Raw genomic sequence first — 24589 nt, forward strand, 5'->3', positions numbered from 1 at the left:
CATGTTGTGGAGTTCTCAGTGACCTTCCTGATACTTTGATTATTGTGATAGTGTCAGTAATTGTTTTAGAGGCCAAAGTGCCCACTGTAAATTTCTGCATACTGGAAGAGGTAGTAAATAAACATAATTTTGTTTTCCTTGAATTTGACTTTGTTTTTTAGTGCCCCTAAAAGCAATAGTCTTTATGGTTATGTTTACAGCTAGCTTGAAATTACAGTGATGGCATAAGATTCAGGGTTTGCTCAATCACACATAGCAGCATCAGTTGAATTCATTTTACAATCTGGAAAAGTGGTCTTATGTAATGTATTTTAAAAGGTACTACTAACAATTGCTCATTTCAAGTTCAGATTCTAGGGAGATCTTTCAGGAAAGGCTGAACTTCAAGCATGTAGGTACTACACATCAGTTTCTTGATTTTCAAATCTTGGATTATTTTTCTTTCCCTATTTTAATACCAGTAGTCTAAATTGGGATAACTTTGAGGTAATTGTGGTAATTGTGGTGATTATAATCAAGGGCACCCTAAATACGGGGTCAGCAAAGCTATTAGCGTGGCAACATTTTGCATCACGGAATCTGGGAAGCACAGCCTTGCTTCCATCTGGACCAAGAAACCCGAGTATTGTTTTGAGAAGAAATGTTTCAGAAATGCTGAAATAACCAGTTCATGCTCAGTCCTGTAGTATTATAAATCTGTAAATGGATTCTCCAAGTCTCCTCTTTTATCTCATTTATACAGCTAATTTTTTCTTTTTTTTTTTTTTTTTCTGAAGACAATAGTTTTACAGTGTTGGATAGTTTAATTTTCTTCCTTTCTATTTTAGTAGACTGGCAGAGCAGATACCACCATCTTTGACACATCATTTTTTCTCTGTACAGTACAGTGTACTTTGGGGCACTAGCACAGCAGTAGACTGGCCCAGGAATCACAATCTGGGATTATTGTCTTTGTGTATCCTCAAGGAGTAATATTTTAAAGTCACTGCATCTGTTGGTACTTAAAAGCATGATTTTTACGTTTAATTTTTGCCAGTTTTTACCATCTGTGTGTCTGTTTTTTGGCTCCTTGATTTAATTTTTCACTTTAATTTCTCAGTTGCACTGGGATTGCTTTTCCTTTCTCACACATGCTCTTTTTGAGTCATCCATGAACTTATATTAAAAAAAAAGAAATTATTTACAGCAGTTGCATAGTAAAATTCTTGGCCTTCACATTTTGGATTTTTTTTAATGATATCTTTATACTGAGTCTTCTAGTAAATGCACGTCATTTTTGGAAGTGAAATAACTTATGAGACTTTGTTTAAGTTTTAAAAAATTAGTTTGGATTAAATTGAAGCATTTTGGCGGGAAAAGCTAGCTTGATCACACTAAACACATTCTAGTCTTTCGTACTCATTTAGTTTTTAATGCCCAAGAGGGAATAATTTTCTTGAGATATCTGTGTTATAATCATAAACAGACATAATTCAGTAATTTTCTCACGAAACATTGCCTGAAGTTTTGGCACTAATGACTTGAAGCTCACACAAGCAGGAAGAATTTTGTTTAAAATCCAAGAAAAATACTAATGAAATATATTAAAATAGAAACAAAATATACATGCAGTGTGTTACAGGCTGTTTTCAATAAAAATGATGTATCTTCATCAGTTGAATAAATGTCTCATGAATTCAGGCATGTTCGAGTATTTCAAGAATGTTCCAGTAGTACTTGAAGTAATTTTCTCTGCTTACTCTTGAAACATTTTTTTACAAAATATTGCATTGTGTAACTAAATTTTTAAATGTACAAGGATAACTGTGTAGCACATCTATCAAATATATTGCTTCTGTATCTATTTTTGAGTATTGAAAACTCCACTGCTGCTCGGATCTTTTTCTTGACTTGAGTACTTTGCTTCTCACTTAAAATATAATACATTCTTTAAGGTTGAATTTAGTGGCTTTTAAAAAGCCTGCTAGTTTCTTTTTTAACCTCCCTCAAATATTTTGTAATTGAGGATTTTAGAGTTCATGTTTAACCTTCTGGGGTACTTGCTCACTTGTAGCTGATTCTCAAACCAGAATATGGAACTTCCTTCATTTTTTGATCTTTCCCTCCCGCCTTGGTTTCTGCTGAAGGTTTTTATGTAATGCTGCAGAAAATACTGAGTAAGGATTACATTAAAATACCAGCACTAGCAGATAAAAACGTGTTCCTTTCAGAATATATGGCTCCTATAACCTATACTGACCCCTCTCTTTGTGTGGGCTGCTTTGCATTATTAACAATCTGGTAGATTATCAAAAGACCAAAAAAGAAATACTTTGTTCACTTGAGAAACTCTTTTTTTGACAGGAAGCATTGCTCTGAATTTCCAAGGAGCAGAACTAGTTGTCTTCTCTTCTGCCTGCATATGCCTCCTTTTTCCTAAAAAACACCGTAACCACTTTTTACTGTGTTACAAAACTGAGAGAACATAGTGGTTTTTCGCTAAGGTATTTGAGCTTTCATTTGCCCCTTATTCTTTCTGTGTTTTGCTGGAAACTTTTTTTGTTTTGGAGTAAGAGTAGTGTTAGTGTCTTATTATTTTAAATTATAAGTTATCATGATAAAAGTTTTATTGGTAGAGATTCAAGCCATATTTCAATGGTACCAGGAATGATTTGAATTCCAATTTTCAAAATTTGAGTTCCAAAATGTTCTCCCACTGTAAGGATTTTATTAATGCTAAGTTTAACTTCCTCATTTCCTGACAAATACTGTGTTATGTAAAGTAAAGAGGAAAGCTGAGTGGGCAAACCAGTATGCATTTTCCAGTGTACTGAGAGATGTGAATGTTGTTACTGCTCTGTAATAACACGGAACTGATGTGGAGTTGATAATATGTAATCAAGAGACTGCTGATAGTTTGTTATCTTGTTGCTTAACTCTTAAAAATTTTTGTGTTTTCAGTTGGGAATATAAATTAAGAACTAGAAGTAAGATGCTTTCAGTACTATGGTTTGTTTCCTCTAGGGCTCCTTAGAAAGTGCCAGTGCAAATGGTCACCTTTGCTGTCTTTTTCTCCTTGCCTCCCACATGGAAAGCAAGTTGTCTCATATTCTCATGAGATGGAGCTGTAATACCATGACAGCAGAACTCTGCATGCATTGGTCTTTCCATAGTGTCAGTTTACTTTGTGCTGATAGAATTCAAGCAGTAGTAAGTATTCCAAATGCAATGATGAGAGCAATCCATCTGTTTCCAGCATCATCCTCTCTGAACTGGAGCCTTGTACCTACCTCGAATCTAAACTAATTGTACAAGTCTAAGGATAGCCTATATATGAATACTCATTCGTGCTTTACTATATATTTTAAGACTTATGGGAATCTAGATGTAAACTTTTGTCTTAGGTAGTTTCCCAGCTGACTGGTATGTTGAATTATTTGAGAATAGGAAGGGATGATTCAATTCATTTCCATCCCTTGCATCTCAGTCATTTTCTGCAACGACGCACAAGGATTGATTGCCATAGCAACTGTGTTTTAGCTTGTACTACTGTGAATGTGGTTAATGATAATAGAATTATCTAGTCATTTTAAATCCTGTTATATTATTAGGACATCCGAACCATCCTCTTGCTATGCTTTGAGTTATTCCCTGTAGCCTATCGTGTTCATGCTGCTTTTACATGTGTTGAGTGGTGGGGATTCTGCTTCTTCCCTTGGGAGACTTTTGCAATCTGACATATCACCCCATTAAGGACTTTTTTCTGGTATTTAGCCTCATTTCACCTCCTTTCTTCCAACTACATGGATTTGTACCGCACAAAGGTTCTGTTCCGATCCCCTTCTCTGTCCAGTGTTTGCAATTAATCCATATTTACCTGCAGTTAAATGCCTCCCTGACACCCGATCCCTTCAGATCTCGGAAGCCAAGCAGTGTTGGCCCCAGTTAGTACTTGGATGGGAGACCTCCTGGGAATACTGGGGGCTGTAGGTTCTAGTCCTGAGGACTTCACTGGCACTGTCCAAGCTTGCTCGGCCGTGGCAGTTGAACCTTAGGAGTTAAAGTGTGGGGCCAGTTCTGCACACGCTGTGCCTCACCTAAAAAATCCACTGCGCAGGCTGGAAGGGCACACCCATGTGGGGAGAGCCCTTCCCAAATCTTAGTTTGTGAAGCTTAGCCATGATGGTGATGATGACCTGCATCAGAATACACCAGCTCAGTATTTGTGCCTGTCAGGATTTTCCTATACGGAAAAGCAAGTTGATAAATAAATAATCTCTTCTTCACCTTGACTGCATCTTGATAGGAAGGTCCCTAGTACTCAGCTAATATTTGGATTACTTGAACTTCACAGACAAAAAGCTTCCAGCTTTCCAGTGCCTAGCTGTGTTCACTTGAGCACACACACACCACGAGGTTGCTGTTTCGCATGTGTGCATCTGTGCCCCGCTCTGTCTGATGTATAATAGTTTGTGGTGAGTTGGAAGATGTAGTTTTTTTCTCCTAAAGCTGGAGAGGTGTTCCTTAACCCTTGCCACAAGTCAGCAGAGGTAACCCATCAGTCAGTCCTTCTTGTACAGCCAGTCTAGCCTGGATATTTCTCCTCCCCTCCACATGCACAGGTCACACGTTACCCTCTGGAAATGTACCCTGTTTCTAAATCCTTTCCACCTACATCGTTTTTCCACTATAAAGAGAAGTATTTTCCAGTCATGTTCAAAGAGATAGATAAATGGAAATGTAGTTGTCTGCTCCACTTCAGGCATTTCAAACTCTGTGCTACCTGTAGGTAAATTAGAGTAGGAATTAGGTTAAAACAATTGAAGTACTGTTCCATATAGTGAGGCTATGAGTTAGCTATTAATACATTGCATAGTTGGCAGTGTTGTGGAGTTGGTAACTAAGACAGAGGAGTATTATCATCTTCCCAGTAATATGTTGTTCTCACTGGTACTTATGCTTTTTGACTAATTTTCTTCATTAATATTTGATGTTATACAAAACCCATTTCTTTTGTTATTATTAATCTACAGTATAAATAAGTACATACTACACTGATATTCATCCTTATTATCCCAAGAGGGCAGAACACTGGGAATTGCAATTTGAAATCACTTTCAGAGCTAAATTTGCTGCAAAAATATTTGATGCTGCAGTAAACCCCAAATATATTAAATATACCTCAGTATTATCCCAGACTAATTCTTTAATGTATGATTATTTTTGCTGGTGTTTTTTTTTTTTTTTTTGAGCCTACTTTTTCCAAGATTATTCCCTTTGAAGCATAGACTAGATTGCATTTCTTAGAATTCTTTATCTTATATTTGTTCACGTTTCAATTTCCTCAGTCACCAGGCTTCTCAGTCTACTGGTGTGATATAGTGAAGTCTTACAAAGCTCGTTGATCATGTTTTAAAAGATTGTTTTAAACCTGGGTTGTGTTTTGCTGGAAAATTTCATCACTTCATTTTGAGTTGCTCTTGGGTAACATTATCTTACTGTCTATCCCATTGGGAAGTATCACCTCCTCTATTTTAAAGATTGTGTTAATATTCTTTTGTTTCTGTGTGTGGATAACCTCTGGTTCTTTGTTCATTGTTGCCTTCAAACTGTTTATATGTAAAGAGAGAAAGACAAGTGCATTTCATTAATTTTAGGGATTCCTCTTCCCTACACTTTCTAGAATATGTGTGTGTGAGATATTTCTTTAAGTTTTGTTGTTTATTTTTATTTCAATAAAACTGAAGAAAATATAAGTATTAATATTAAGGAATCATTCTGAGGCTGTAAGTACCCGAGGATAGACCATACAAAAGAAAAGAGCAGGGAATGTGCTGATTATATTAAATAAAAATTAACAGGTTTTAAACTCATCTGTTTAGTTTCTCCCTGTATTATCTTCAAATCATATTATTCTGTGAGAACACTATGAGCTTTATTAATTTCGGTGAGAAACAACAGACTGTCATAGAATTTTCTAATTTTTTTCTAAATTGGTTTTCCCTTTACATGGAGTCAGTTTCAGTGTAAGATATAGTGACCTTTGTCTTGTTTCAGTGATTCACTCTGTGCTTCACACTTCTAATTCTGTGATGATAAAAGCAGATGATATTCTACTTCCCATCTAGTCAAGAGTACTGGTAGGTCAGTAGTGTCCTTGAAGTGCCCTCTGCAAGAGCCAGAGCTGGCCACAGCAGAGTGCTGGACTACCCCAGCTAGTTAGTCTGAAACTTGATGTATTCTGTGAAACTGGAGAGTGGAAGAGCCCGAAGATCCTGCCCAGAGATGCAGAGAAAGAAGCGCTCAGTGCAGCTTGATTTCTGATGTCATTTATTGAAACCCCAACAATTCCTTGTTCTTCAGGTTTCTTCAAGCTTTCCTTTCATGGCTTGAAGAAAAAAAGCTTCAGACTGGGAAGGTAATAGTGCTTGCTGTCTTCTGGTTTGCTAAAAATATTTTTTTCCAGGTTCAGAAAATATGTTTGAAGAGTTAAAGCAAAATAAACATTTCTTCAAGGAGGTCTTAGACTGGACTAACTTCATTGATTGGCTTATCTGGGATTCAAATGTGATTTATGGGAAATTGATAACAAGCTCCTGTATGTGTCAAAACACTCAACCTGGCTTTAGCTAGTTTATAACACATAGGAAGATGTTATATCCAAGTCAGAATGTTTAAATGTGGGGCTTAACAGTGTCCATGTTCTTATAATAAACAAAAGTTGTTCTGGATCATTATCGAATTTTGTTTCCAAAAATGCTATTGTTAACCTTAAAAGAGTTTATGTAGACATCTATGTATCAAGTGCTATGACATTTTGATAAAGAGAAGCAGTTGGGCACATGCTTCTCTAATGTGTATATGACTTCCATGTTTTCCCTTTTTTTTGGGGTGGGATCAATGAAAAGAAATTCAGCCACAAGATGAAGGGGGGGGGGGGGGGGGAGGGTGTTCCGTCTGTTTATGCATCTTAGTTTTTAATGCATGGAAAAATATAGCATTTAAAATCATGGTTGTGCCTCTGTCTTAATTTGGTCTCCTCTAAGGAAGATTATGGAATTTTTGTATGAAGTTGTTTTGGTAACTACTCATGTGGTGATAAATGAAGTTCTGCTATAGATTAGAAACTGGCAGGGAGAAAAACAAATTATAGAAAATAGGTCAACAGTGTACAAGGGCAAGAGGGATTTATTCCTGGAAGGCCTGCTCATTTTTAAAGAGGGGAAATGCTGAGATAGCAACTTCAGTGAACAAGACAATTATTTAGATTAGTTGAAAATAGGTAGGATTTTGAAGGAGGTGATAAAAGACATATGAGATTGGACATAGAACAGTGCAAGTTATTGAATGCTGAAACGAGTGCCTTGAGCTGTGTGTGAAACCACACATGAGCCGTATCCTTTCAAACACTGATCTGAGTAAGTCGCCTCTGCTGCTGAAAGAAGCAGTCCTGGCCATGCTTTGCTTCCTCCCTTGTGCCTCTCTAAGCTTTTATGAGGCTGTTAATTAGACTGAACTGGACCAGCCTGGGAAATGTAACCAATTAAAATTGTTTTTATTAAACATTAATTTTAATTTAGATCTTTTGTATAATGATACAAATGCTTGAATAAACTGAAAGGAGAAAGTGGACAGAGAGATCCAGTGCCAAACATTAACCAGCTGGGGAGAGGAAAAGAGGAGACTACCTCTTTCAACAGCCCACATCTGTGGTTTGTGCTGGCCTTGCAGGATAATGAAATGCCAGGCTGAGGTGTTATTATGGGCTGCAGGATGGAAATACAATTGCTTGGAAATACTGCACCACCATCACGTGTGCTGAGTTCAGCCTCAGCTGCTCTGACCTGTTGTGGAAAAGAAAGGGAAAGAGTCACAAATGGAAATAAGGTCTCTGAGAAGTTTAAAAAGAGTTAGTTTTATTGAAGATCTGGAGTCTCTTCTGCTGCAACAAATGAGTTATTTCTTGTTCTTTTTTGTATAACTTACAGATAGTTTCCAGAGTGCTTCTAGACCTGTGGTTGTGGCACTTGTGTGGTGTCCTACACTTTGTTCCTCATTACATTTTAAACAAAGAGGTTCTCTTTGTTGGTCCCTGGAGAGCTTTGTGTGGTGGTGGTGATGAAGTTTGGCTGTTGGTCGTGTTTTGTTGTGTTGTGTAAGAGTTTTACAGGACAGTAAGCAGCTCACGTGCTGCTGCAGGCTCAGGGCCAAACTGCTCCGAAGGAATCGATGCTTTTCCCAGCCTCTCCCCAGCCAGGAGCAATGGGACCTGTGGTGCCTTCTGCTGACCTCAACAGGGAATGTCTTCAGTGATGAGTCTAGAGATTTTTGATGCCTTCAGAAATCTGCTTAGTGCTATTTTATTTTTAAAGTGCTGTTTTATCTTCTGGCCTTTTGGTCTAGTTCAGGAGCACATGCAAATATTTTACATTTTTTTCAAAGTAAGGCTTTGTCTATCTCAGAGATGTCACCCAAAACTGAAAGCATCTAAGGCTTGAAATGAGCATCAAAAATATGGAAAGAAATCTTTGGTGCCTCAGTTTCCCCAAATAAATGATTTGGAGAATAACCTCTAATATTTTTTTCTGAGGGTGCAGTGAAGCTAAGGTCATTATTGTCCATGAAGTGCTTTTGCCATACTGTGCTGAAGGGCACTACAGAAGTACTGAGTAGTATTTATTTTAAATTTGATTTAATGCTTTTGATTAAAAAATTAATAAAATTGTCATAGACCAGATTGTAACCCTGTAGGCACTTGGAATGGAACATTCATAAATGAAGCATTTACTGAGGAGTTTGAAATTGTTTTTCATGTTGATTTCAACAAAACAAATTGAGCGAAGAACAATGAAAAATGCTATAGTATTTCCTGTTATTAAAATGGTGAATTTGTTTGGTGCCTAAGGTAAAATCCATGTTGTGCAAAAGACCAAAAAAGAAAATTCTACAGCATAACAGGGAAACTCAATTGAAGCAATTTTAGTGGAGTGCCCAGTGAAGGATGGCATGGGAGAAAAGTGTAGCATGCGACTGTGCAATTTGGCAAAAGAGAAGTAAAAGATAAAACTGCAAAATGGTAAAATCTCATCACTCAAAATTACACAGATGCTGAGAGCAGTCTTGGGTGCGCCTCTCTGCATCAAAGCCACATGTTCTGCATTGTTGTCACAGTGCTGGGGCTCCCTTTGGGGTCTTCCTCCTGTGGGAGTCGGTGCCAGCAACTTGCTTAGTTTTGTTCTTTCAGAGGAGGAAGAACTGTAAGAATTACCTTTAAGATATGCAAATTAGGAACCCTTAGCTAAGGTGTACATTTGTCCATCTACATGATGTGTAACACAAAAGACCTTTGGAACAGAATTGTAGGGTTTTTTTTTCTTTTCATCAGTATGGCTATAAGTTAAAAAGTCATAAACTGAAGCTATATGTTAGCAAATCCTAGCAAAGTGGAGATGAATCACTATTTAAATGAGAGGAAACCCATGGACTTTTCTTCAAGGAAGATGATAAAATAGTATAATATCAATGGAATTGAGTGCACCCTCAGCAAGTTTACTGCTGACACCAAGCTGTGTGGTGCAGTCGACACACTGGAGGGAAGGGATGACATCCAGAGGGACCTGGACAAACTTGAGAAGGTGGGCACATGCAAACCTCATGAAGTTCAAGAAGGCCAAGTATGATGTCAAACACCTGGCTTGGAACAATCCCAAGCACAAATACAGGCTTGATTTAGAGCAGCCGTGAGGAGAAGGACTTGGGGGTTTGTTAGTTGATGAGAAGCTCAGCATGACCTGGCAATGTGCACTCACAGCCCAGAAAGGCAAATATGCCCTGGGTTGCATCAAAAGAGGCATGACTAGCAGTTGAGGGAGGTTATCTTGTTCCTCGGCTCTGCTCTGGTGAGACCCCACTTTGAATACTGCATCTGGCTCTGGGGCTGCCATCATAAGAAAGATATGGACCTGCTGGGCTGAGTCTAGGGGGGCTCATGAAGATGATCAGAGAGCTGGAGCACCTTTTCTGTGAGGAACACTGAGAAGGTTGAGGTTGTTCAGTCTGGAGAAGAGAAGGCTCTGGGGAGACCCTATGACACCTTCCAGTTCTTGAAGGATGCCTATAGAATCACAGGTGGAAGGGACCCACAAGGATCATTGAGTCCAACTCTTAAGTGAATGGCCTGTACAGGGACTGAACCCATGATGTTGGTGTTATTTAGCACTGTGCTCTGTGCAACAGTTGGGGAGGGACATTTTACAAAAGCATGTAGTATAGGACAAGGGGGAATGGCTTCAGACTGAGAGAGAGTAGATTTAGGTTAGATATTAGGAGGAAATTCTTTACTGTGGGGGTGATGAGGTGCTGGAATGGGTTGCCCAGAAAAGTGGATGCCCCATCCCTGGAAGTGTTCAAGGCCAGGTTGGATGGGGCTCTGAGTAACGTGAAAGGTGGCCCTGCCCAAGGCAGAGTGTTTGGAATGAGGTGATCTTTAAGGCCCCTTCTGAACCGAACCATTCCACAGTTCTATGATAATTACCTTTTTATGGTTCTTTGGGTGAAATTAACACTGATTATTAGTAGCACAAAAGTAAAATCTTTGAAAATTGCATTTCCTAAATAAGACATAAATGAAAGAATATGTCCTAAGTTTAAATTCCCACCAATGTACAGACTTTTGCTTTATCGGAAAACAGATATTTTAATTAAATTTTCAAAAAGCCAAGTCCACAGTAAGCTTTCTGATGTCATTTCTCAACAGTCCTGAGCCATGCTGAGAAAAATATCCAGAATTGAATTTTGTTATTAAGATGCCTGTGTGAGTAAAATGGTGTTGTGTGTGACAGAGAACAGAGTGCTATACTTTTAGCTTGCTTCTAAATTGACTCTTACGTTCAATGCTACAGGGGATTGAACAGTTCTGTACTTGGCTGAAGCTAGTGAAATCCTCACATGCTGATATAGATCTGCAAATCAAGCAACAAGGGACCATTTCAGATTAAAAAAAGAAAAAAGAAATGAATAAGGATAAAAGAGCTAAGAGACCTGTTTGAAAATTGCCTAATGACAAATTCAAGTTACTAAATAAGAAATACTTTTTGTGTCTTAAGAAAAAAATCCTCAGAAGGATGAAAATCACGGTCTTTGAAAAGGTGAGGAGAATAATAATATGTTCAGGAGTGTTACAGGGAAAATGTGAAGTGATTAATGCAGAATTGTCTCCTTTCCTTTGTCTTGATATCAAGGGGAAACTATGTGACTTATCTATAATACATCTCTGCAGAAGTCTTTCAGATCTCTAAACTTAGAGGTGGAGGCATGTACATTTGGTTTTCTGCAGGGAAAGGATGTCCCAATTTCACATTTTCACTGTAATTTTTTTTGGCTTTTAAAAATCATGCAGAACTCAATGACTGTTTTTATTCCTAGTATTGGTATACAGAATAAACTAACTTGTCAGATTAAAGAGAAAAGTAGTTAAAATTCTTTTGCTCTACATTAGTTACAAGCAGGTGAATTCAGTGTGGATCTATTTATAGGAGAACTAATGGATGTGTCTGAGTTGACCTACTTTAGACTACTCAACAGAAAAAACAAATACAGTGAAGTTGTACCATTGCCATGTAATTTTTTCTTTTCTTACCTTAAGAAGGTAAGAAAAAACTCTCATAAACATCAACTTCTCCATATAAAATGAATGTTAGGTTTTTTTCTTTTCTGGTCCTAAAATTCCAGATCTGTATTATCTGGTATTGTGAAGTAGGGAGAACTCAAATTCTAAAAGAAAACTAATCTTCATTCTGTAAAGATCACTCTTGCTGTGAAATAATTCAAGTGAAGCACCTTCTACAAATGCAGGGTCAGTTTTCTCTACATGTGCAGAAATTATGAGAGTTAACAAGGGGTTGTATATAGGTGCACATGAATGTATCATTTCACACGATGAAAGGGAAAATAAATAGTGTATGAATACATCAACCAGTAGTGTGTTGGTTACTTGGCAAGTGCTACATTTAAGTTGGTTCACCATGTGGGGATGTCTGTAATTGAGGTAATTCCTGCATTATGCAAGGTAGATGATAACCAGGCCTGGCCTTTGGGCCAAACTTTGCAGGAGAATTTGATTATACATTGACCTATAATTTTAGCCTTGTTTCAAATAAAGCTGATAACTATTTCCGTTAAAAGTATTTCCCATGATTTTGACATCAAAGGAAGAATTTGAAGCTGTATTTAGTATGAACCCTAATATTTATTTTAGAGTGGCAGATCTTGATGGTCTGTATGTCAGTTTGTGAAACATATGAGAAGAGTATAAAACTTCAGAGATTTGAATATGAAAATATTCTGCAGAGAAGCCTTATACAAAACAAAAAAGAGCATAAACTTTTGCTTGTGAAACAGGTACGTTTTGGATCCTGAGGAAAAAACTGTAACTAGGCAGTTACACAAAATTACCTCTTTTAAGGCAACAATCAATTTCAGGTTGTATGGGCATCTATGAGAGAGTTACTTCTCTTTGTAATACAATGAACACGTCTATAATTTCTTATTGATCAGATATTCAGAAAGCTGTTTAGATGCTTTGCTTAATATTGAAAGTGTGACAATCCATGCTTGATGTATTTCAAACACATGAGAGGCTAGTGCTTTATTGTTGCATCTAATATTTTAGTTGGTTTTATTGTTGCATTAGGTTTTAAAGATGCATTTTAGTGGACTCCCCAGCAAGCATCACTATTAGCGATGGGAAGCCTTGTCTGGTGCTGCCAAGTCTTTTCTGGCTGTGCCTGTTCGCTGTGGTTAGTTTTGCTTAAAGGTCACTCTGTAAGTGAACTGTCTTACAAATTCATTGTGTGATGAAATGCCTTCAGTTTTGTAGTTCTTCAATTACTTTCCATCTAATAAAATGTTTAAAAAAATAGGCTATGCGCTGCAGGTGTTACTAGGTGCTAAGAAAAGGAAGAGATGAAGATTATCAGGTATATATGTGTTAGAGGTGTTTTGTGGCTCAGCATCCTAAGCTGCTGCTGAGATACATTTTAATATTTCTGCTTCTGAAAGTGTTAAATCTGTCTTATCTTTGCCTTTGCAAACACGTAGTATTATCCCCAATGTTCTGAGTGTTTTTCTGCAGCTATTGTATAGCGAATCAGTGTAGGATTTAAGAAAGGATCCAATGTTGTCCTCATCTTTAATCTGTCTTTAATATAATAAATATGTCATTAAGGTATTAGGTTCAATTTGGCCACAATTTACTCATTTTTTGATGAACAGAAACTTAGGGCACTGATTTATAGTCATTATATTATTTTCTAACGTGCTATGGGTGTTATGTTATAGTGGTGCATATTATTTCTGGATTTAGATCTGTTACAAAATGACTGACCATGAAGTAGTTTTGTGCTACAGTAACTCTAAATCTTCTTTAAAATGTCTCCTAAATATGATCTGGTGGGAACAGCTACATATTTTTGTTATCCATTTGATAGCTGCCATCTGTAGAGGACCTAGATACATTGATTTGTTCTGGTGGCTATCAGTTTGCAGCACACCTCCTCCCTCTGCCTCCCACCTTGGACTAGCAGTGGGCCCAAAGAAGTCACTGAAACATCCAGAATGGGATGACCTCAGCCTGGCAAAAACAAGTGTTGCAGTCAAGCAAACAGCAAATTCAGTCTGTGAAATATGATTACAATATACATTGTGAAATGCTTGAGAATTGGTGATGCTTTAGACATTACTGTGGGCTTTTTCTCTGTCAGATCTGTCTGTGCTGTGTGCCCTGTGTGGGGTTGCCAAGTTCCTGAGTCTTTGCAGTTTTTTGTTGATAATTTTTTCCCCTTTTTTCCTCTCAATATTCTTTCTGTGCTGGTAGGCATAGACTATTCTGTTGCATTAATTAAGAAGCATGTTTGATCAACAACAGAAAGCCTGTTTGAATTCTAATGCATTTCATTGTGTTAGTTGGCAAGCTACCACTGTAAGGTCATGCCCGAGATTTTCTTTACTGTGAAGAAGCAGAACCAGCAAAGTGTCCCAAGTTAAATTCAATAGCAAGAAAGCCTTTTGTCTAACCTACTAAACTCTTAAAGGCTCTCATACCAAAACGTGATGTCTGCAGTGCCTTCTGTAAAAAGAATTAACTGCAGCATAATCTAGTAAGAAGCTTTTTTAGTGGAAGGTCTGTTATATGGCCCAGCAGTATTTGTGTTGTGCTCCTAGGCTGGCTAGTGGTGTGATAGAGGTGTGTGCCACCCAGTTGTCACACAACATATGAGTGTCATCTCAGTAATCTATCACAGATTGTTGAGCCCTTAAAGACTACTGACTTCAGTAAACCTCTAAACTGGTACATGCTAGAAAATAATTATGATACTATAGGACTTGTTCAGTTTATATTAGTATTAAAAGGCTTTTAATACATGTTTTAAGAGGAGTCATGAATGAAAAAAATGCTAGTTAGTCAAAATGGAATGAATTCTTGTATAGGTTTGTCAGAGAAAGGTTATATCAAATTATATTCATAGCCTATCTGGTGTTCTCCTTTTTGGACTATAGGAAATCAAATTCATCTCTCTTTAAATCTGTAAAAACATTTCCTGTTAAGGTGCTTTACAGCAGAAATAGTGCCATCATGAAGCCAACCAGGTTTGCTCAGCTCGATCAGTTTAATAAATGGGAAATAAGCGATGATTGCCTGTGATAGCAGGGGATGCATTTGATATTCATCAGAGACCTGAAAAATCCCTCCTATTCTTCACTCCTCTGTGTCTATATGATATCTATTCATTGATTTGACTGAGCAAGGCAAATTTGATTTTAGAGTACTGAGGCATATAAAAACTATATGAATATTGTCATTTCCAGTTGCAGGGTGACTGTTCTGCAGACGGACATGAATAACATAGGGAATATTGAGATGCAAGGAGAATATTAACTCATATATATGTATAAGATTTAATAATTTTTGTGTGTCCATTTTTTTCTTTAAGTGGACAGTGATTTAATATAAGGTTTCTCTCTCCCTGGCTTACTGATAACAGCAGCATGCGTAGTATAGGACTGATGTGGATTACACAAAGCTCTCACCTAATTATTTGTGCATATTATATGTGTTCAAGAGGGAGAAACCCTATTTTTTGTATTCAATAACTTCTGGTTTTTTCCCATGTGATCTTTGTAACTGCTCTTCAGATGTGATTGAATATTGCCATTCTCTGGAGATTTGGCCAGTTAATCAAAAAGTGAGAGCATTAGCACAAAAGCCTGATGCTAGTGTATTTGTGCTAGTTAAGAAACAGGAAAATAGGTCCCTTAGGAGCTGTTTCCTATCAAGGCTGATGATACAGAGAGAGAGAGAACCTACTTTATGTTACAAGGACCAAACAAACATTTATAAAACATGGCTGCCAGGAGACTAGTAGTGAATGTGTCTCTTCTTCCGTCATCATTACAGAGAAGTGCAAGAGGATTAAAAAGGGAAAGATGAAGGGAAGGGCATATTTTAATAGTATAAGCATAATTTTATTTGTGTCTTGGATGAGTAAAAAACTATTGTCAGTAGCTTGTTCTTATTGATAATCTGTCCCTCTCTACAGTGACATCTAAAGCACCTGTCGGGTGTTAGATGTTGTTCCTTTGGATGACTGTGACGAAAGCAATAATTCCCGAGAAAAATTACTTACAAAAATTTCTTTGTAAAGATGATCACTACAGCAATAATGGTGTAGCATCACTTTCCCTAGTCCTTATGGCCCATCTCACCAGCTTCTGAAAGGGTTGGGAAAATGCTCAAAAATCTGTAAAAGAGGCCCAGGCAGAGCTTCCTATCCTGTCCTTGTTCAGATACATTTCAGTGTATCTAAATTTGGTTCCAAAATCAGTTCTCTCATCCTGGAACACACATACTGCAGACTGGATTAATAGTTGTACTTGATGATCTTAGAGGAATTTTCTGACTAAATAATTCTATAATTTACTCAATGCACAAGATAGTTGCTGTTTACACAATCAGTGTATTTTTGGTCAGTGGAGAGATCTTGCCATGGAGTGTTCAAGTAATTTGAAAGCAGAGTTACTGTCTTTCATACAACCATTCTCAGTAAAATTCACCATCACCTTCTGAACAATAATGAAATATCACTCTGAACCAAAAAAATCCCCACTCAAGCCAAACACCTTTCCTTCCTTTTTTTTTCATTGGTAGAATGAAGATGTTGTTGAATTGACGAGATGGGATTAACTGTTCAGAGAAGATAGATTTACGCATAACCCTTCAGAGCCCATTTTCTCTTGTGTCTGGCTGAAGCAGATTGTAATAAGCACTTTCTCAGATCAGGCACATAGAAACAAAGGCTGCACAAATGAAACATATAGGAATTTAATATTCAGACTCCCTGGTTGCTGTTGAGTTTTCTGCAGGTAATTGTCAAAAGACAAGGGAATATGAAGAAATTCTACTTCTGGTTTTGGAGAGTTTATTAGAAGTGTATTGAACAGCAGAAAGAAGTGAGAAAGTGCTTCTTTGAAGATGAAGTAGTGACTGGTAGTAATTGTAGAATAATGAGAGAAGGAGCTGATATTTAGGTAATGAAAGTTAAATGTCCAGTAAGACAGGGAAAGCATGGCTGGGTTTGTGCTTTGGAAGTGACATAAGGCAGACTTCACTTAGAAATTATCTAAGAAAATGTAATTAAAAGAACTCTTTGAGGTCATATATATTGAATAAGGGTCTGTTGGCAAGAGTAATGCTCTCATTTCTTAACTCTGAAGATTTTGTAATCCTGACAGGGGATAGAGAGATTTTCATCAAAAATATAGAACCAGTTGGCAACTTTTGGTATGTATTTCATTAATACTGTGCAGGTGAACTGTGAAATGGACCTTTTTATAAGTAGAACTTCTTGCAATACAAGTCCATTTTGAGCAGTTAAGATAATTTTTTCAGTTTTTGAGTCATTAATTTTATTACAGAACTTAGGATAATAATGATTTTATTTTTAGAGCATGGGAGAGTTTTACAATGAACACATCAAGATATATAGCAGTACATTGGAAGAGGCCCTTTAAATTTTCTTCTGTGATGTAAAGACAAAATAATCTTTTAATTATCCTTATTTCAATTTTGGAGAAAAAAAATCATTTTGGCTTTATTAGCTGTACTGTACCTTTTGATATAGCCAGAATCAGTGTTTTTATAGAGAGAAAAGAAGGCTTATAATTTTGGAAGTTTACTCAAATCAGTTATTTCTGAGAAATACCTGCACTGATATCCACCTGGGTTTACTGAGACTTTCTTCCTCAACTAAATGTCCTTTTCCTCATTTACCTCGTCCAGGTGGAATTTGCCTTTCAGAAGAAAACTACTTTCCAAATAAAGAAATAATTGCTTGCTGCAAAGATTTTCACAGCTAGTTAGTTACTTTTCTTAGTAAATCAGAATTTAAAGTCAAATCCCTCTGCAGGTGTCCAATTTTTCTCTCAATTCATTTTAGTGTAAATCAAAATCTGCTATTTTAAGAAGAAAAGAGAGTCTGATTGCTGTAATATTAAAGATTTTTTTAAAGGGTACATCATACATCTGTTGATTATGACAGTAATGCTTTCATTAGAATTGTGATTCTTCCCTAAGCACCTATTTATGGGTACATGCATGTTTTTGATACAGATCTGTCTGCTGTCCAGAAAAGCCAGACAGAGGCGTGTGGAAGCTGCTGTTTCTTAATTGCTTGGATAACTGACAGGCAGTGTCGTTCCAAAACTTGCTGTGTTTATAATTCTCGATACAAAAGGCACAAAATGTAGATGTGATGGTGCCAGATAGCATCTGTTTTACATAGCTTTTCATTTGCAGTTTCAAATTTGTTATATCCTAATATTGAAAAGTACATATTAGGCAGGAGGCAGGTAAGTTGGCTGTTTCCTTCGACCTGGCTACACTCAAAGTCAGGCAGTTCCGCCCCTTGGCAGAATAAACCTCTGGACCACTAGGTGGGAGAGAAAGAAAGGAAACAGAAGGTCCAAGTGGAGAGGCCCAAGTCTGTGCAGACATTAGGAACTGGTGGGAACAAGAGCAGAGATGCTGTGAGGGCTGGGAAGTGGTGGAAGGAAGGGTTTCTACAAGTCTTGCCTGGTACGCTGTGTCCCAGGAGGGCAATGAATGTGGGCCTATCAAGGGCAAGTCCAAAGGACTGCTGCAAGGACCAAGTGGGACAAGGGGAGTTTTGTTTGCAGACTTACTTTAAACTAGTCAAGGGAAAAGCTTGTGGGACTGAAAGGTGGTAAAATGTAAGACCCAAGTGGTGCTACGTGAATGGTTATGTTGTACATACACAGATGTCTGCTAAAATGATGCAGCATAAAGCCAGACATTCATTTTTTAGAAGAAAGATATCTACTAATAGATAGCATGTTGTTTCAATAATCTCTGATGGCCTTTTGTCCTAAGTAAGTTTCAGAATTGGGTTTCATCAGCAACTCTGATGAAAAGAGATCTCTTTAGACTTGCAGATAATAACTTCAGTGCAATAAAAATACTTATGTATAGTTTTCTACCATCATCAGTGTCCCTAACTTCAAAACAAGAAACCTATAGCAACAGAGATCTGCAAGGCGCTGTATGAAACAAGGTGGAATGCCTCTTTTCAATTTGAAACAATTCCAAATGTTCTGATTATCCTTTATAAACCTTTGTCACAAGCAAAAATGACTATTGTCATGGAGATTTGAATATGTATTTAGTTTTAAACCTTATGCAGTGGTACATATAGAACTTCAGCTGAAATTAGTTAATATATATAGAAAGATAAACACTAGCTGATATAATATCTATGAATTATATGGTTTATCCTTTATATTGGTTCTGTAAGCAACTTTTACTATATGGAAAAATCTTTTATTTTGAGTTCTTTCTTATATTCATAATGCAGTTTTAGGAAGGTTTAAGATGATGGTTAACCTTTGAAATATATACTTACCTAGTGCTTAACAGAGAGAGATGACGAGAAAGTGCATATTAAAGCCTCTCAAAACACAGGATCATCAAACTTCAAGCAGCTTGGCTTCATGCAGTGTGCTGCTATCCAGGATGCACAAGGCATATCTACAGCCCATGGAAGCTTGATGCACGCGGCCTCCTGCTTTTGCAGATCCTCTGTGAAAATGTCAGTGGGACGTTACTGACTCTCTGCCTGCCTTTAATATCTCTTCAATAATTTCATAAGTTGTTGTGTGCTAAATTCATAACCTATCACACATTATTTTACTGACCTGTTGTCTCTGGCTCTGGAATCTTAGTCTGCGTTTGAAACCTACTGTTCACACTTTATAATATTTTCTGTTTGATTATGTGGGTATTTAAAAGCATAAGCTTCTAATAATTACCAAAGGTATAAGAATGGGTTTAGATCTTATTACTGGAAGTCCTTGAATTACCCTGATCTAAATTTGAAAGTACACCATTCACAACTTTGACATTAAAGTTATACATTTGGTGAATAATGTATGTACTTTTTGGAAAGTGAAATTAAAAATAAAATCAATTGGTTAGCCTTAGAACCTCTTTGATGTCAGCCTTCTCTGGCATGCTATTAATAAAGGCTGTGATAAAATGTTTAAAGAGGTCTTGGTACTTTATGGAATTACAGAAGCTGAATTTTCTTATACTGTTTTTAAGTCTTTGTAGAAGAGCCTCAGTGAGCTGCCTTGTGTGTTCAGGCAAGCCCCCAGTAACCTCCCCGGGGAGAGCTTGGGAGGAGTTTCCCCAAACACTGCTGACTGTCAGCTGATTTTGTGCTTCTGCTTGTCTACCTTTTAAAAAAATGCTGACTGCGGTGGCTTCTGTAGCACTGCTTTTATAACTGTAGTAAAATTATGATAGAAAACTGACTAAGCTATAAATATCATTACAAAAATGCATAAAGTGACAAAAAACAATTTACAACAGTTTCAGACAGCAAAGGAAAGACTTTTGTAGTTGTGGAAGCACAACATTTCTACTGCATGTGTGGCAACCCCAATAACCTAAAAATGGTAAAATGTCATTACTAAAATGAGTTAAGCTATTTTATCTGAGTTTTCCTTTTTCTTTTTTTTTTTTTCCAATATCTAGGATGAAGATCGAACAGAGGAGGACAACAGCAGAGTTGAGCCTGTTGGACATGCAGACACGGGTTTGGAGAATGCTACTAATTTTTCCCTGGAGTAAGTTACTGGCAGAACATATTGTTTTAATGATGAGGCTTAAGATTGAACATAGACTAGCAAAGTACTCAGAGTAATATGAGTGATACTGCTCTTAAGAAAGTGGGGCAATTGTTTTTAGGTCATGTGTCATTTTGGTTTTAATCAATTGGCTTCATAAACCTTTTTAAAACAGATTTTAAACAGTTTAAAAAACCTGTGTTAAAGATGAGCATTGGAAACTTGACATTTATAAGTGCTGATGCTACAGTAGATTTTCTGCCTCAAAGAAGATGCTTATTTGATGGTGCTTTGAAAACTTGAAAAAAGGAATAGGGTCAGTGCTAGTACAAATCGATCAACAGGCAAGAATTTCAAAGGGGAAAATCTTAATTTCTGTCAGTACTTCACAGTCTACTGGGGAGATGCTTGTGGGGGTCACAAGATGTGTGGTCAAAAGCCTCATACTTTGTGAAGGAGTCAAAATGGGTGTTGTGTTAGCTCCTCTTAGTTTAAAAACTCAGTCACACTAAATGGTATTTTATTTCATTAAAAGATACAGCAAGCTTGACTTTTGCATTTCATTGCAAAAAACTGACCCATACCTCACAATGAAATTAATGTGAAACTATCCCTTCTACCCTTAAATTAAACAGTTTAAGCTGATTAACTTAAATTTTAAATAAAATTAAATCTCCTCTTTGTATTATGTTTGAATTAAATTTTGAATTAGGTGCAGAGGATTTAAATATTAGATAAAGATCATACTGGCCTACATTAGGCTGTAGATGGTGAGTTTTACTCAGTTCCATTTACAAAATCTCTGACATTGTAAATTCCAAATGTTGTTTCCTAAATAGAATTTGCAGAACTTCTGTCAAAGTTAATGCTTCTTGGTGTTGCTTTTAAGTTACTTATTGACTTCTCATCATATGCTACTTCCTTTATTTTCTTTTTAGATCTCATACTTTGCATGTTTGTTTGAAGCAGTTGGCCCAAACTTCTGAGAAAATCAGGAAGCCAAATTGAAACAATCTGTCTTAGGAAGCAATAATTTCCTTTTGTTTTCCGTTTTCTGATTTTTTTAAAGAAAAAGTTTAAGAAAAATGAATGCAAAGACCTTAAATGTGCATTTTTAAAAAACAGGAAATGACTGACTCAGGCAGTAGAACAAGTTAAATGATGTCGACTGGATGTGAAAACTGAGGTGTTTTTTAATTTAAGACATGTTTCCATTTAGGCAGTTCCAGGCAAAACACAGATTTTCACTTGTTCTCTTCCTCAACCCTTAATTTTCTTTTAAGCTAATAGCAAAGCAAAAAGCTGATCATAGGATCCACAGACCTACCAATAGCAAAAGATGTCTTTTAGAGTTCCCTTTGGGGATTGAATGTATTTCTTGATTCCTGAGAACTGCTTTGCACCTATTAATGAAAGATTTGCCTTAATGCGCAGTGAGAAGGAAATGAAGTTAGAGTATACAGAAACTGTGACAGCGAACTTTACCAAATACTGTAATGCTGTGCACCTTAAACATCGGTCCAGGGCTGAAGAATAACAGGTTTTTGGCTGGTGTCTCTCAGCCCTCCTGTTGCATTGCTTTCTTGAGCTTACAGTGATAGCATAGATAGAGACCTTCCATTTGCATAGTTTGAAAATCAAGGTGACAAATCAGACACCAATTGACACCTACGACAATTGTAAAGGTTAGCTTAAAATATATATTTAAAAAAATTAAAGTGGATGAAATGTAAACTGAAATGTAAACCAAACTATAACACAGGATTTGTGTTGACTTCCCAACCATATGTGGTCTGGTTATTCTCAAGCTCAAGATTAAAAACTGTAAGCTTTCCTGATGGGCCACCATATGATCAAGAGCTTATTGAAGGAAGTAGAAAATCTTTTACTGCCATCACAGGGCATCAGTCTTGCTCTGTGCTCCACTGTGAGATTAAATTTGATATGCATGCTTATCAGGAACAAGCTTCTCAAAGATCCACGTGTGTGTGTGTGTGTGTGTGTGTGTGTGTGTGTGTGTGTATACACACACACACACACACACACACACACACACACACACACATTTATTTATTTCCAGGAAACACAGAAAAAGTATGTAACACTAGTGAGAGGCATAAGCCACAAATTTAGATTGTGGCTTTTGTGACTTCCATTCAGATCTCTCACTTCCAGTTCTACGGAGAGATTCGGCCTTGTATTATTTTCTTATTGGTGTATTTATTGCTCTTTATGGTTCTTGAGCTATATTCCACCTTTCCAGATGTGGGCATGTTTCAAACACATTAATAGATTTGGTCTCAATCTATTTCTATAATTTCTCTCTGAACCTGTATTTCCCTCTTCTGCTTTTCCCTCACTACAGCAGAAATGTATAATTGAAAACTAAATGCATGGTTGCTTCAGGGGACATCTGGTTGGTTTTGAGTGTTATAGTTAAATCTTACTCTGGAAACTTTGCTTAGTAAGGAGATACAGCAATCTTCCAATAAAAGAAATGGAATTACAATAAAAGAAATTATTGTGTTTTAAAACTGGAAGAATTTAGCCAATTTGAAATTTAATAATTCTCGTTTGATTATTTGGTAGTTATATGAAAGCTTTATTTGCTAGTTATATGAAAGCTACTGTTAACATTTAGCAGTGGTTCTAGGATAAAAAGTAAAGCTGCCAGTGCTATGATCAGCTTTTAGGCCTCTGTGGAAAATTTGTATGTGGTATTTATGGTACTTCTGCTCAATCGTGCAAATAGTTAAATTTAAATTTAACTTTAGACCTTTAAAGAAATAAAGCAATGTGCATGCAGTGATGGTGATAACTATTTTTATGTTGCACACTAAGTTTACAAAAAAAAATATTTGATTTGTGTTGGTTTTATTAATTGAACTATTTTGATGATTGATCTCCTTTCATGCCATCAGATTACTCTTCAGGTATGTAGCATTCAACAATGCTTTCATCACCATGACTTGATTTCTGGAATGGTTTTGTTTTTCTGTGTATGTTTGTGTGGGGTTTTTTGGTTCCTTCACAGTACATGTTCACATTCCCTCATTCGTCATTGTCTCACAGTGATATGGTAAAGCTCGTCGAGGTCTCCAATGACGGCGGGCCTTTGGGAATCCATGTAGTGCCTTTCAGTGCCCGAGGCGGAAGGTAAAGTATTGTGCAGGCTTTTCATTGAATTGTAACTTGCTGTGGTTTTTCTTGGTTGTGTTAATTTGTGTATTGTGTGCCTTTGCCTTCAGTACAGTATTGTCTGTTTATCAAAAGGCAGTCTCACTGATTAGGAGAGGAACAAATGCAAGTTTACTGGCTCTGTACTTGTTATGGACTGTGTAGTTCAAACGTAGTTCAACTCCTTAATAGGAGTTAGAATTGTGTCATCTAAATAGAGCCTCTATTGTAATCTCAGGGGTATTTTAAGGATAAAGACATTTCCTTTTGCACTCTTAAAAATTATGAACTTCTGCCTTAATTCAAGTGGATATTTCTGCAACATTTCCTTGCTGACTGTTTCTAGTCACAAGTTTCCAAATAACAGCAGGAGTCTAAACCAGAGGCATCCTACGCCTGTGCTTGATAAGAGTGGGAGAGAAAACAATCCTCCTGTTTGGGAAATTTCATGTGTCCCATCTGTTGGGGTTAAAATGAAGTAGCAAAACCAGTTGAAACATTCTGGGTTTGGGAAAGGTGAACCTGTTTTATTATATGACAGGCTGGAACTCTTGAAGTTCAATGATATTAAAAAATAAAAAAAATGTGTAAAGAAGTTCTTTACATTAAAAATATTATGTTGGGGGTGTTATTAATAAGCAGAATACATATTCTCTAACGAGTACTTTATTAGAGTTTTAGCATTTAGAGTCATTAATGTAATCTCAGAAAAATAACTAAACTTTGGTAGAAATTAGTGGTGGATGTAAAGTTTTTTAGTATCTTGAAAAATAGTTCTTCATCCATATCTGCATTTATTTTCGTGTTTCATAGTCTAAGTATACACTGGTTTTGCTCTCTTTAACAAAAAAGGTAACCAATATATATATTGAAAATAACATGAAGGGGTGTTACGTTCTCACGTCTGTCGTCCCAGCAGTAATTTCAGTTTTATAATGAGGAGCAAGACTAGCTGGTTATGACAGTATATTTCTCAAATATTATGATTCCATTTTCAGAAATACAAAACTATTTTAGGTATTTTTCCATCTACACCAAGTATTGTCACAGGATTTTAAACACAATATAAGAGCTTTATTTGCAGTTTTTACTTTAAACCAAATGCTTTCATAGCTATATATTACAAGAAGATGTAATTTTTTTTTTTACTTTAAGGCTATTTTCTCTGGGAACTACAAGTATTAAGAGCAAACTTCTGTAAAGTGTTAAATTCTTCTCTTCATAATCTGAAATT

General features: G+C 36.7%; 1 protein-coding gene and 1 pseudogene across 13 annotated transcripts in view; both read left to right on the forward strand.

The window, feature by feature from the left end:
• PARD3 (par-3 family cell polarity regulator) overlaps positions 1-24589 on the forward strand; it is a 447638-nt gene that overhangs the window by 207917 nt on the left and 215132 nt on the right. For all 13 annotated transcript variants that reach the window (XM_071559915.1, XM_071559924.1, XM_071559920.1 and 10 more), the window contains 2 exons: positions 20087-20178; positions 23251-23334. In XM_071559915.1, coding sequence (XP_071416016.1) covers positions 20087-20178; positions 23251-23334 — 176 coding nt within the window. The remainder of the gene's footprint in view (positions 1-20086; positions 20179-23250; positions 23335-24589) is intronic.
• LOC139674795 (5S ribosomal RNA) lies at positions 3855-3972 on the forward strand (annotated as a pseudogene).

This window comes from Pithys albifrons, chromosome 7, assembly GCF_047495875.1.
Source record: "Pithys albifrons albifrons isolate INPA30051 chromosome 7, PitAlb_v1, whole genome shotgun sequence".
NCBI lineage: Eukaryota > Metazoa > Chordata > Aves > Passeriformes > Thamnophilidae > Pithys > Pithys albifrons.